Source organism: Gavia stellata, chromosome Z, assembly GCF_030936135.1.
Source record: "Gavia stellata isolate bGavSte3 chromosome Z, bGavSte3.hap2, whole genome shotgun sequence".
Lineage (NCBI taxonomy): Eukaryota > Metazoa > Chordata > Aves > Gaviiformes > Gaviidae > Gavia > Gavia stellata.
Window position 1 is genome coordinate 48,608,722 of NC_082637.1, and position 14,720 is coordinate 48,623,441.

Here is a 14,720-nt window from a genome sequence, read left to right on the forward strand (position 1 = left end):
GAAGATGATATATGATTTAAAATGAAGCTAATAATAATAATAAACTAATATTCAAAGGAGAACACTGATCCAGAATATGAATATACTTTTGGTAAAGAAGGAAAAAATAAGAACTTCATATGCCAATTATCTGCTAAATACATTTTTTGTGCATATCTGCTTATCACAGTTCCAAACTATGGCTAAAAGATATTTTGAAAAGAATAACTAATTGCTGCAATTTTCATTATTTTCTTTCATTCAGTCTTCAATTTAAAAAAAAAAAAAAGAGAGAAAAATATTTGAAAACTATCCCAGTGCCAGTGTCTGGGTTTTTTCTACATATAAACACATTTGTTCTTTTTTTTTGTACAGCACATTGCTGCCAGGACACCAAAGGCAATAACTCCTGGTAAGCAATCCTGCGTTTCTGTGTAGGGCTTTATGTAATTATGACAGATTCATCTAGTACTCTATCCTCAGAGACTAAATGTGCTAACTTTGTAGGGCATTTAGAATGGCACTGTGTCCTTTAAAGTTATTTTGTCAATGGTTTATGTAAAATTATTAGTTATTAAACCAATATATAATGATAAAGGAGCTGAGAGAAAAGATATTAAGGAGAAATATATGAAGAGAATTATTTGCATGCCCAAGAGGTATATGAGCAACGGAATAATATAAAGATATTATACAATGAAAAGACTAAATAAAGGAGCATGGGAAGAGCAATGACTGGAAAGAGTCATAATAATTTAAGCATAGGAGGAGGAATTGGAAAGTTTATGGAAGTGAGAAAATAGAAAATAAGAAAAAGGTAGGGAATTTTTTTGTTTAAAAAGAAGAACATGTTAATAAACTATATCCCAACGAATAAATGAATGATTAACCAACCATCTGTCAATGTGGATTGTAAATATGTTAACGTAAAAAATAGTCTATATGTTAAATGTGTGTATATATATATATGAGGTAAAGAATGGACTCAATAGATTTATTTGCAGTTTATTTACTATTTCATATAAATTCAGATCACTGTCTAAGCAGTAATTTTTATTTGTGTTCATGCACTTTAAATACCTAAAACTATTACATTTAGTGGTCTATTGTTTCTACTACAAAAGCCATCAATAATTCCAGAATTTGAGTCATGCTTCACCATTTGGAATTGGACATGCAAAGACTCTCATAAAGACTCCAAGACAAAGAAGTGGTTTGTTTACCCTCAACTGTAGAAGGGTTATCTACCATCGGGAGCACAGATGCAAAAGTGCTGATTGCTTTATCTTAGGGCAACCAAAGACATGTAGAAAACGTTGTAGGAAGAAAATATTTTCTCTCAAATTATATGGTGCACAAGATGATGCAAGCTACCTATTAGAAATTGTTTAATATATGTAGCAATTTTAATGTTGTCAAAGAGGAATGTCTCTTATCAACTGGGATTTAAGGTGAGATGTAGTATTAGTTTGATAAAGAGAAACATGAAGTTTGTTCCAGATGATGAGCTGAAGCTATCAAATGGAAAGAGACTGTGTGAGGAAACTGGAAAGAAACAGTCCCTGGAGCAAGCTAGCACAAGACCAGGAGGGCTTTTTAAAAACAGTCTATTTTGAAATTAAAGACAATGAGTAATGAAATTGATGAAAATAGGTGGATTAGATTTCTATTTTGATAAGTTAGGAAGACATATGGTAAGCATGCTGAGAGCTGAAAACCAAACCTGGCAGAGCTAGTGCAAGAAAGGTGCAGTCATCAAGTTAGAAGACGTTAATTAACATAGGAAAACAAAATCAACCAACCAAAAACCTTCCATAAAGACTTCTTTTTACTTTGGTATTATTGAGCATGGGAAACCACACATGATTTTGATGAACTATGAAAGTAACATAAATTAAAAAAAAAAAAAAGAAGAGTTAATACAGTGTCAGAAAGTAATAAAAAACCCTTGAAAAGGACTGTGGCTGAGAAGTTTAAGTGGCTTACACAAGTCCATACTGAAAAGAACCAGATGGCAGTGGTATTGACATAAAATAAGGATGGTAACTATCTTCATATCTTATAAAAATTCAGCAGGATAAAAATATGAGGAAGCACTATATATAAATCTAACCCCTTTGATGCAGTGTTTAAAAACAACAAAAAAGCAATCAAAAGGGTAGGGAGCAGTTCTGAATAAACTGGACTTGCACTAGGTAAGAGACAAATGTTATGACATTTGGAATACTGTAAATAATGCTGGATTTCTATATACTGAGATTCACAGAGTGATTTTATACATATTTATACACATGAACTTCTTTTTAAAAACCCACATGTACACACTCACATATTATGGCCATTCAAAAACCGAAAGGAACTGGAATCACTACATGTAAAAGCATACCATTTTTCTTTCAAAATTTAGGTAAAACATCTCTACATTCATGGAGGAAGAGATGGTTCCTAAATGACACCTCTGAGATGAGCATTTTGAGAGATCCCCAGTTACGCTGTACATTGAAAAATCAATGGCAAATCAGAGGCAGAAATTAGCATCTATTATATTATGAGCCAGTTTGGTGATGTTTTCCACTCATAACCTTGCTTAGATCTCCTTTAATGTGTTTGACTATAGAATATGCAGATCCCCACATTACATTCTTTTGACCTGATTCTGTTCTTGATTCTGTATCTCTTTACTACAAGAAAAAAAAACAAGCAGTGTCATGGAAGTGGAGTAAGTTCAATTCCAGAGTTGAAAAAACAGCAGTGATACAGTGCTTTAGAAGCTGGAAGGAAGTGTCATGAGGTCTATCAGAGAGGAGAGAAAGGAGACGGTGCAAGAGGTTTGAAAAGTGAGAAAATAGGTCAAAATGAATAGGGTTGAGAAAGCTAAAAAAAGAAATGTAAATGTATGCTACATCCAGAATACAAATTGCTAACAAGTTACATGGTAAAGTTTTGACTGAGGCCAAACTGTTTTGTCATATGTCTATCACACTTACTGCCTACTGCAAAGTCAGGATTAACTCAGTAAGGTATAAATTAGCACAAAGAATGATATATATGCAACTGTATATGTCCTTAAAACATGATAGATCAGTGAGAATACACATTACAACCTAATTGAAAGCATCACATAGTAGGCAGATTTTTTAGCCTCCTTTTGAAAGTTTCTCTCCGTAAAATTTCATGAACAATTAGGTAAAGAACTAGTATTATTTTTGTCTTTGATCTACAAGGCATTGTGACTTTCTTCAAAATAATAACCTGGATAGACATACACTGTGTTGTCTCTATGAATGGAAAGCTGGTCACAGAAATAGGTCTGTGTGACTGAACCTGAAATTGGCTATTGTCTTGAAGCAGATCTCTGCCTACACTGTTTTCCCCAAAGAGCACAATTTTTAAAAGACTTTTAATTCAAAGGCCAGACTTTTTTAGATCAAAAGGCAGCTTCTGAGGACTAGAAATTTAGGGGATGGGGGAGAAGTGTCTACAAGCACATCTTTCCCCTGCCTGCTGTGTCAGTTCAGTACAGCCTTTCATCTGGTCCAAGGCAACCATTTCTGGATTAAAGCAGGTTTTGCACAGATGTGTCTGGCTGCATTCTCCTGAGTCTACAGCAGAAAACTTCTCCTTCCATTGCCCATTTGTATGTTTGCTCCCTCTCTTCTCAGCAGCCTCTGCTGTTCTGCAACACCACTGTTGGCTCATCCTCTGCCTTCTCCCCACTGAACTCCAGCAATATCTTTCCGTGAAGCATTTTGATCTATTTCGGGGAAGGTATATAGTCTTTCTTCCCTGCAGAGGGAGCTACTTCAACTAGTCACTCTCAGATAGATGCTAATACCATCCATTGCAAGTTATGAGATTAGTTCTGACCACAGACTAAAAAAGATCGCTCACTCACTGCGGTGAATACTGTCTACTGTGTTTCTGGATGGGTAGAATATAGGAAGCAGGAATAACTTGTAAAGAACACAGCATTTCAAAGTATTAATGGGACTATACATCACAGGAGGGGATTTGTGTCTATAGCTTTACTTGAAAAGTAAGATATTCAAAATTTGTTGGAAACATCAAATAATTTTAACCCCAGTTACTCTAATTTTATTTGCAGTGCATGGAAATCTGATTGCTGTGCTGTGTATACTGCATTTATTCTAGACCTTTGAATTCTTACAAAAGAAGAAGCATGCCATTTTGTAAGCGTTCTGTTCTTTGTCATCAAGTCAGTATCGGAAACAAAACATTGAAATAAATAAATAAATGAGTAAATATTGCTTTCTTACCTGTCTATAATGCCACATAAATCTATCTGAAGGTCACTGAAATTGCCAAAAACATTTTGCTGAACTGAGATCATATCCACTGCTTTGTTACCAATGGAAATGAGTCGCATGCATCCTTGAAAGCCAGCAAATGAGGTATTACATTCAGAAATGTTTCCACTGCTAGGGCAGCCTGAAAGAAGCATAAAATCTGGAGCTGAAAAAAATATTTTATTGAAAAAATTATATATTCCAAAAGTAGACTGAACTTTGATAATCTCCAGGTGTTGTAAATTTTGTAGGTGGAAGACTTTAGCCAGAAGCTCTTCTGATTAGGCATGGTGGTGCAACTGTAAAGAAATAGTTCTGTGCAGCCTTACTGTATTTAAAACATATGCAAAAGCATTACTAAAAATTTGGGTAAAGGATAACCCAAGCAGCAGTTCCAAATCAATGAGTGGAATCAAGATGTGAACAGATTGACTGATTGACTTTAGTCACAAAATGTTAGGTTACAATACAAGGTGCACGTGATTTGGACAAGTTTTAAGTCACAACTGAAGTCAAATAAGATAAAAATTAGTTACTAAGTACAGTGATTTTAATTTATAAAGCTGTTCAGAAGGTTCCAGAAAGTACTAAAGACAATTTCTTGATGCAGGTCATCAATGACTCAACTAGGAGAGATGCTCTGTTGGACCTGCTACTCGTAGACAAGGAAGAAATGGTTGAAAATGTGAAGATCAAGGACAGCCTTGCTTACAGCAAACATGAGGCTGTGGAGTTTATGATCCACAGAGAAGAGAGCAAGAAAAAAAACAGAATTACAACCCTGGACTTCAGAAGAGCCAATGTTGGTCTGTTCAGGATCTGTTTTGAGGATCCCACTGGAAATTGCCTTAGAGAGCAAAAGGGCTGGATATTTTTCAACAAAAAGCTCTTTGGAGCATAAGAAAAGTCCATACCAATATCAAAATAGTTAAGCAAGTGTGACAGAAGGCCTGCAAACATAAACATGGAGCTCTTGAGTGAGTGCAGACCCAAAAGGAAGTACTCAAAATGTAGAAGCAGGGACATGCAATTTGGAGGGGAATACGAAGACATTACCTTCATGTCTAAGAATATAGTTAGGAAATACAGACCTCAGGTGGAGCTAAAACTGTCAAGGAAGATGAAGTGCAACAAAAGGGTTTCTATAGGTACAACAGTAGCAAAAGGAAGGCTAAGGTGTTTATGGGTGCACTACTCCATGGGACAAGGGATCTAGTGATAAGGGTCTTGGGAAGAACTGATTTGTGCAAGGTCTTTTTTCTTCAGTTTTCACTGGTAAAACTAATCCTTAGGCTTCCCATGTCCTAGCAGAGTATGAAGAAGGGAAGCAGTACCCACAATAAAGGAAGAAAGAGTCCAAAGGGCACCTGAGGGTACAGCAGGAGCTGGCCAATGTCATTGCAACAATTGCCATTGTTATTGTGAAGCTATTATCATTTTAATCTTCAAAAGGTCTTGGCAATTTGGTGAGCTTCTTGATGACTGGAAAAGGCAGATGTTACATCCATCTTCAAGAAAGGCAAGAAGGAAGGGACAGGAAACTAGAGGCCAGTCAGCCTTACTGCAGTCCCTAGCAAATTCATGGAGCAAATCCTCTCAGAAGCCATTTCTAAACATGTGAAGGACGGGAAGGTAACTGGATAACTTTAGCTTCAAGGCTAAATCATGCCTGACTAAACTCTTTGTTTTCTTTGTTGAGGTGATGCGCACTGTGGACAAAGGGAGAAGAGTGAGCATTGCATATCTTGACTTTGGCAAACCCCCTAACAGTTTTCTATAGTCTCCCTATCACCAGATTGATGAGATATGGGTGGAATAAGCAGACAATTGATGATGCAAAGTCCTGCTGATGGTCAGTGAACAGAGGGTCCTTCAGAGATCGGTACTGAGGGCTATGCTGTTTAATGTCTTCATTAATGACCTGGATTACAGGACAGAGTGCACTTTCAGCAAGCCTGTGACTGATACCAAATTGGGGGCAGGGGTCAAATGTTGGAGGGCAGGGCTGCAACTCAGAGGGGCCTGGGCAGGCTGGAGAAATAAGCTGACAGGAATGCCATGAAGTTCAGTAAGAACAAGTTTAAGGTCTTTAATCTGAAAAGCAGTAAGTCCATACAACTATCCAAGATAGAGGATAACTACCTAGATCCATAGAGAAAGGCCAGGAGTCCTGGTGGCCAACAGGTGGACCGTGAGCCAGGAATGTGTCCTTGCACCAATGGCATTCTGGGCTGCATTACCAAGATCACAGCCAGCAGATCGGGGGAAGTGGTCCTTCCCTCTATGTGGCACTTGTGAGACCACATCTGGAGTGCTGCAGTTCTGGACTCGGCAGTACAGGAAAGGCATCGACATCCTGGGTTAAGTCCAGTGGAGGCCTCCAAGATGGTCGGGGAGCTGAATGCACAGGGTGTATGAGGAGAAGCTGAGAGAGCTGGGCCTATTCAGTCTCAAGAAGAGAAGATAAAGCTATCTGATAAGGTGATACAGAGAAGATGGAGCCAGACTTTTTCCAGAAGTGCACAGTGGTGGGGCAAGAGGTAATGGACAAAAGTGAAAAAAGGCAAATTGTGATCAGACATTAGCAACAAGTGTTTTTACCATGAGGGTGGTCAATATGAGAACAGTTTGCCCAGAGGAGTTATGAGATTTCCATCCTTGGAGCTGTTCAAGGTTTGAGTGGTCACAGCCCTGTATGTCCTGATCTAAACAGACTTGTTTAGAACAGAGAGTTAGAATAGACAATGTCTGGATGTCGTACCCAACTTGTGAATAACATTCTGTAAGTATCTAATATTGTGGTTTGTCTGTTGTGTTACTGATCCTGAAATGCCTTGTACACTGATTGCCAATTAAGTAAACATTGTTAATAAATCAATAAATTGCTTTGATCCTGATTTGATTTAAACCATGTCCATTGGGCAGTCTTCTCAATGGCAGCTGAACACTGCATGACAAAATATGCCTAAACGTTTTTTTCTTTGGCTTTCTTCCAAAGCATACTATTGCTTCCGGAATGATGCACAAGGGCCATTCATTTATCTTAGCCAAACAATACTGCATTGTGGTTCACAGATTTCAAAGACTTTCTTGTTTCATGATGTTAGGAAGCAGTAACTTTTAACACAATTCTCTATTCCACAGAGCTAATGGGTGCTTTCTGAAGTCCTGTAAAGACAGTGCAGAGGTTTACTATACAGGAAAGCAAAACGACAGTGGAAACTAGCAAATCTATTCAAATGAGTGTACAACAACATAAATAGTATAGAAATGTTTTTAAGAAGTATACAATAGAAAATGAAGTAAAGCTGAAATGAAATAAGTAAATAAATTCTCAGTGTGTTTTACTCAGGTGAGGAACCAAACTGTTCAAAACTGTTACTACCTTTCTAAAGGAAAATATTTATTATCTACTTGGTATATTGCTTTAAGAACAACAAATCCATGGACGTGCAAACATCCAAATAGGAGCACAGTAACTTTTCCGCACCACACACAGTTAGACAAATCAATTACAGGTCTAACCACATTCTTTACAGCATTCTATAATAAAATGGTAAAATAAATTCTATCATTTCTGGTGAAAAATCTGACACTCATTTGAGAATGAAATACTTCCAGTGGAGTTCATATTAAAAAAAAAAAAAAAAAAAGCCAGAGAAGGCAGACAAGTTTATATCTTTTACACTTAACTATTCTACAAAATTGTATCTCAGATTTTTTTCTTGGTGTCCATCTGTTAAAAGTTGTATTCTATTTCTCTTAGAGAAAAGGCAACATCATTAATATTAATGAAATTGGGTTTCCTTGTGGTTGTCGGCTGGATATTAAAGATAGGAAGAAATCCTTTAATAATTAAATTTACCCTATGTGCTTATTGCAATATTAAATAATCTCTTTTTGCCCTTATATTTGCAATGAGTTATTATTCCAAGAACTGAGAGAGGTAGTAGATCCTTGATGATAGCACGACTAGAAATTGTGCTGACACAATGATAAAGTATTTTAATGTTTATTACACATTTTCCCAGGTAAGCATACAAATTTCTTGCATACCTTGTATTCATTAAAATAAGCAAACTAACCACCACCTTCCCCAGGACACCTCTCCTGGAAGGCTGATATTCATGTTTTAACAATCAGCATATAAAAACTTGGTAAATATTCATATAAACTTAGACACTACATTTTGACAGTGGTATATGACATAAAATGTTAATAAACAATTTTCTAAATTCAGAATCCTTCTACTAGTTTTCCCCAAGTTTGTTTGACATGCACAAGCTATAAAGCTGAAATCAGAGAAGCTGAGGGGTAGATATGCAGTTAGTACTTCCAATGTTCTTGGAACTAATTTGGCCCCTCTACCCCACAAAAGGTAAACAGAAATGTCCTTTTACACTTAATTGAATATGCTGCTTTTTGCAGCTGCCTACATCCCTCCTGATCTGTTCACCTGTGCCATCAACCCTGCAATGGTGCAAATCACCTAGTCAGAGATGTGGGAACCTGAAGCAACATAGAAGGAAAAAAAAAAAAAAAAAAGGCTACTATTCTGTATCTTTCTCTGATTATCAGCCATGTCAAGGGTTACCTTTAGTAGAGAAGGCTAGATGCCAGATGTGAAAAGTCAAATGGATGCTTATGTATCATTTCGTATATTTACGGTCTGCTTGTGAGCATGAAATTTATTTACAACCAATTGTTTCACGAGGACTGATCTGTGGACAATGACTTAGTCCATACTTATTTAGGGTTTTATATGCATTTTTCAATTTTCTTGGAAATCTGAGAATTGTTCATAAATAGTTCAGTCATGAATTCCTAAGCTACTAAGAGATGAAGTATTAAGCTAGCGTTGAATAATGCATTCAGATGCTGTTTAACATTGCTAGTCCATTCCCAACTGATTTAGACATAACAGCTTGCTCAACTATATCAGTAACAATATATGTGACTAATGACAAAATCACTTGGTGGCAGATAATTGTCAATATTCCTAGGGAAATGTAGATATCTAAATGTAGTTTTTAGGCACAACTTATATTCTCCAAACATAGGAAAGTTGTGTCACTGTGGTAAAAAAAAATAAATAAAGAGTGTATCATGTAAAGAGGATATTTGCACAAGTAAGTAAGCATTCACTTAAGGTGAATACTTGAAGTCATCCCAGTGGAAGATTCTCATAAAAAATTGATTTAGCAACCCAATAAGTGTGCAATAAGAGAGACCTTTTTGTGTCTGTCTGATTGTCAGATGACTACATTCAATTATCAGAGCATGATACCAGAAAACGATGTTTGAAAAAGTGACCAAGGATTTAGGGTGGTAATTTATTCTACCCGACATTACAAAATTTTAATGAAACACAAGCTCATAAACATCATAGCAGCACCTGAAAACCAGATCCTTTGAGAGATATACAAGCTAGGCAAAGAAGACTTGAGGCAAGCCAAATAATTCTCGACATTTGATTAGATTTGTCAGGAAAAATTGATGTTTAACTGTGGGATATTGCCAGCATAAATAAACAACATATTTCACCTCCAAAGTAGAAAGCATCCCCAGAATAAATTTGCAGAGGTGTGGAGGCATGAGCAGACAAGGTCACATCATAGTCCACTATTACACTGATACGATTCCTTTTGGCAGAGAAGGATACAGAATGCCACTGGCCGTTATTTAATCCAGCACCTGGAAGGAAAATAAAAAGAAAAATGAAGTATAAACATCCATTATTTGTTATACTACCTGAGTGTTATAGCCTTGAAACAGTAGAGACCAGTAGAATAATCATAGCCCACATAAAAACTCCAAGTGATAATGAAAGGAAAAAAATATTATGAAAGAACATAAATGTCTTTTGTGAAGACAGAACCTTTGTCCATTCCCTTGCTTCACATCTGATAAAGAAAAAATAAAAGTACTTCAGTGAATGAGCCTTACTGTTGTAATATTCTTAATTATCAGTAATACATCCATTCAAAGTATCCTCCCATTCTAACGAGGTTATCATTAAGATATCATTGTGATGACTGATACGGTATTTTACTCATAATACACATTTTTACTGCACTATTACAAAGGATTTCTTCATCTTTTAAAATCAAAAGTAGTCATTATATTATAAACCAGTAAAATAGCAAAATCCTGTAGATGTTAAAAGCTTCAGCAACTGTCATGTCAATGTCACAAGATCATTTTTCTTTCAGTTGCCTCTTCTATTGGAAATGCATGGGAAAATTTTCTGAAGGTTTAGCGTCTAACACCAAATTACATTAACTCTGAATGTGTAGGTGTAAGGTGCCACAAAGCAATAAACCTAAAGCCCTGATTCTGGAAAGCACATACATATATATATAATTAAATAAATCTTATACAGGGCAGTGTGTAAGCACATTATTATCTTTAAGAAGTGCTTTAAATCAGTCATGTTCTTGAGTGTTCTTCAGAACAAAGATACTTCTTTCAGTGAAGAAGAAAGAATACAACCTTTGAATTATGTAAAGTCTTTTCTCGATTGCAGAGTGCCTATGATTTGTGATCTGTGATTTCCTTCTTGAAATTTCATATATTTTTATGCTCCTCTCTAGAATGTGTTGTATATGTTAGAGAAATAGTCCACCAGCTAACAGATTAGTTCTAACAGAAGGAAAAGAAATAATAATAGAAAGATGGGAAGGTTCAAATAGCTAAATTATATCATAACTAGGATCCATGTATTGTTAACTACCACAGCTTAAACAAAAAATCAGCATACAATCAAGAGATAAATCTTAGAATTACATCATAAATTCAGATAAATTATCATTTAGAGAATACATCTAATATATTTAATATAATATTAGTCTTATTCACCTTTTCTATTATTTGTTTCCTTACTTCAACCACTATATTTATTAAGGACAGCATAACAAGAAAACGTAAACATTTTTCTTTATCCCCAGCCCCTTAGAATTATATAAAACTATGGCTAACAGATCTTATCTTTGTGTTGCACTTTCAGGAGCAATTCACCTTTCTGATATAACGGCAGAAAGCACAGGGCCGCAGTCATGGGTTTTCCGATACCATTCTGGCTGTTACTTATTTTGGTTGCAATCTTCTATGAGAAGTGGGATTTAAGTTTGCTAAAAGGAGCAGTCAGGGTAAATAATCAGCATTAAAGCTATCACTAATTTTCTGGGTAAATAGGTGTATTTTCTACTTCTGTAAAACTCCATATTAATGATATTTATGGAGATGGACTTTCTACTAAAATAAAAACTGGAAACTATATTCCACACACTGTAAAATAGTATTAATGCTATTACATCTGGCTACCAAAAGGTCACCTGTAGAGGGGTAATATTTTGGTAACAAGGATTTACATAGCCCTACAGGTAGTATGGAAGGACTGACTAGAATTTCTGTATATTTTCAAGATGTCCCACTGCTGAAGAACTCCCTTTGTACTGCTGGCAGTTAATATAACTTACAGAAGCCTTCAGGCTGGTGTTTTTGATGTTAGGGGTGGCATACTATTGAGCTGAGGATCAAGAAAATGCCTTAAAGCCTAACGATTTTGGCTCTAGTTATATTTTGGCTAGACAATATTATGTGTAACAGACTTTTAAAAAATAGAGTAGATAAAGCATTAGAAAAATGTTATTGCTGCCTTGCAATATCATGGCCATAGATGAGTCACACTGCATCGTGAAGTTTCTAGACTTAACGAGTACTATTATTTATCTCTCCTATATTTTAGTACTATTTTACAGCAACAATTCATCAAATATAACAGAAGATTTTGCTAACTTCAAACAAAAATCAAAAAAGAATCACAAACAGATAAAGCATCCTTAGGTCTTTTATATCACTGTGAACCTCAGTGTACTATGCTCTTTCATCAAAGAGATAATGGGTATGATAAAACAAAAAATATGTATAATGTATTTTTTAAAGCACAGAAAATTAAGTCTGAGAAAGGTATTTTCCCCAATTCCCAGTAATATAATTATTTTTCTTCTATAAATTATTATAGAATTATCCTTCAATAAGAAACTAAATTGTAAAATATATGTAGTCCATAATGCCACTTGTCACACTGTGTTTTAAGATTAGCCATTTCAGAAAATAATTTTTAAAAAAGGAATTATTTCCCTATTTACTTATTTCCCTCTTTCTAGCCTCCATCCCCAGCTATCTAAAGCTCCAGATTCTCTCACCTCATCTCTAAGATTAAGTAAGCATTTTTTTTTAATTGTAGAGGTACTTCAAGCGATCACATCTCTGCAATGTGCTATGTTTTCCTTTAATAATCATGGAATCACAGAATCAAAGAATCATAGAATATTTTGGGCTGGAAGGGACCTTTAAAAATCATCTAGTCCAATCTCCCTGCCATGGTCAGGGACTTTTTTTACTAGAATAGTTTGCTTAAAGCCCCATACAACCCACCGTGAATGCTTCCAGGGGTGGAACATTCAAATTTAACCTCTTTCAGTTTAAAACCATTACCCCTTGTCCTGTCACTACAGGCCCTGGGAAAAAAAAAATATATATATATATATATCCATCCTTATTACAAACCCTCTTTTAAATATTGAAAGGCCACAATAAGGTCTCCCTAAAGCCTTCTCTTCTCCAGGGTGAACAACCCCAACTCTCTCAGCCATTCTTCATAGCAGAGGTGTTCCAGCCCTCTGGCTGTTTTCATGGACCCACTCTAATAGGTCCATGCTTTTCTTGTGTTGGTGCAAGATGCAGTACTGCAGGTGGAGCTCTCACAAGAGCAGAGTAGAGGGAGAGAATCACCTCCCTTGACCTACTGGCCACACATTGCCAGCTCATGGTGTTTTCATCCACCAGTATCCCTAAGTCCTTCTCCTCAGAGTGGCTCTCAATCCATTCATTCACCAGTCTGTATTGATATTGGGTATTGCCCTGACCCAGGTGCAGGACCTTGCACTAGGCCTTGTTGAACTTCATGAGCTTCACATGAGTCCATGCCTCAAGCCTGCCAAGGTCCCTCTGGATGGCATCCCTTCCCTATAGTGAATCAGCTGCACCACTCAGCTGGGTGTCATCAGCAAACTTGTTGAGGATATACTCAATCTCACTATCTATGTCATTACTGAAGATATGAAATCTAACAAGAAATTCTGTAATTTCATTTCAATTTTTGGAAATTTCATTTCAGTTTTTGCTTTTAATTCTTCCTGCTTCAGTAACTTCTTGTTCTGGTGAGAAAACTATATTCCAAATATTACAATATTTGACTGGTAGGTAAGAGAATGCCCTAACATAAAGAAGGAGATTGAATGAATGACTGAAGTAGAAAAAATTTTTGGTTACTGGAAAATCGAATTTTGCATTTTTTGGTTTGTTTACTGTAGTTCATCATGCTGACCTACTACATGATTTTAGGATGGATATTATATCTCCTCTTCATAAATACTGGCATGATTAGAGATACTAAATGATGTTCATTTAGCTCAGATTAAGACTTCCCAAAAGTCCCTTTCATTAAGTCTAAGGACTGAGGAATGCCATTGTGGGAGCAGAAGACACTCCTGAGAAAACAGCTCATTGTAGCCCTTGAATTGAGAACCTTGATTAAGTTCACATTTGTGCGGAGCCATGGAGTGGTACGGAATATAAATGGTGCAGGCCAACAGACTGCTAACATTTCCATTTCATCTGAAAATTATATTTTCTGGTGCTCTACCAGGAATTTTAAAAATGCTTTATCAGAAACAAGTGAGGAAAAAATACCAATTAAATTTTTAGAGCATAATCAGATAGCTGTTAAACAAGATACTAATTTATTTTCATTAGTAGTACCTCCATCATTTTAATATCTAAGTACTAAAAAAAGGTCTATGGGAGGACTTGCAGAACAATGACATCCAACCTTAGGAACACATGTATAAAAAGGCAATGTGTGTAGCTTATTAGGAGACAAGTGAGAAACAAAAATCTAGTTTAGAGAAAATAATTTATAAATTAGTGTGAAGTATCATCATCAAATGCAATGATTGTTAACATCACTTAATTAAAAGCTGCATAGAAATTAAAAGCTGCATAGAAAGACAGGGTCATATGAAGAAACTGAGTAATAAGATCTCAAACATTTATACATGTTATAATTCAATTTAGTCTCATCATTCAACACAAATTAACTGTGTTAATTTCTTTTTTTAATCTATGTTATTTCTTTGTGATTATTTGATGACCAGCTTGCAGAAGAGGCTACAAAGGAAAGATATTAAGCAAACATTCTGTAAAAGGGTATGGCTTATTATTACTTAATCACTCATGAATTAACATGTCATTCTCCTCATTTTTATATGGTTGAAGAAATCTTTAAAAACACATGATAATGAATTTAAGAACTGTGTACAAAGACATATGCTCTGATTTAATTATCAAACATTGTCTGTCTATGTGAAA

At 35.7% G+C, this 14,720-nt stretch overlaps 1 protein-coding gene across 1 annotated transcript in view; it reads right to left on the reverse strand.

Moving 5' to 3' along the window:
* Positions 1 to 14,720, reverse strand: part of CNTNAP4 (contactin associated protein family member 4) — a gene marked incomplete at its 5' end in the record, with an annotated part of 190,638 nt that overhangs the window by 54,634 nt on the left and 121,284 nt on the right. Inside the window, 2 exon segments of the mRNA XM_059833251.1 lie at positions 4,257 to 4,428; positions 9,831 to 9,980. Coding sequence (XP_059689234.1) covers positions 4,257 to 4,428; positions 9,831 to 9,980 — 322 coding nt within the window.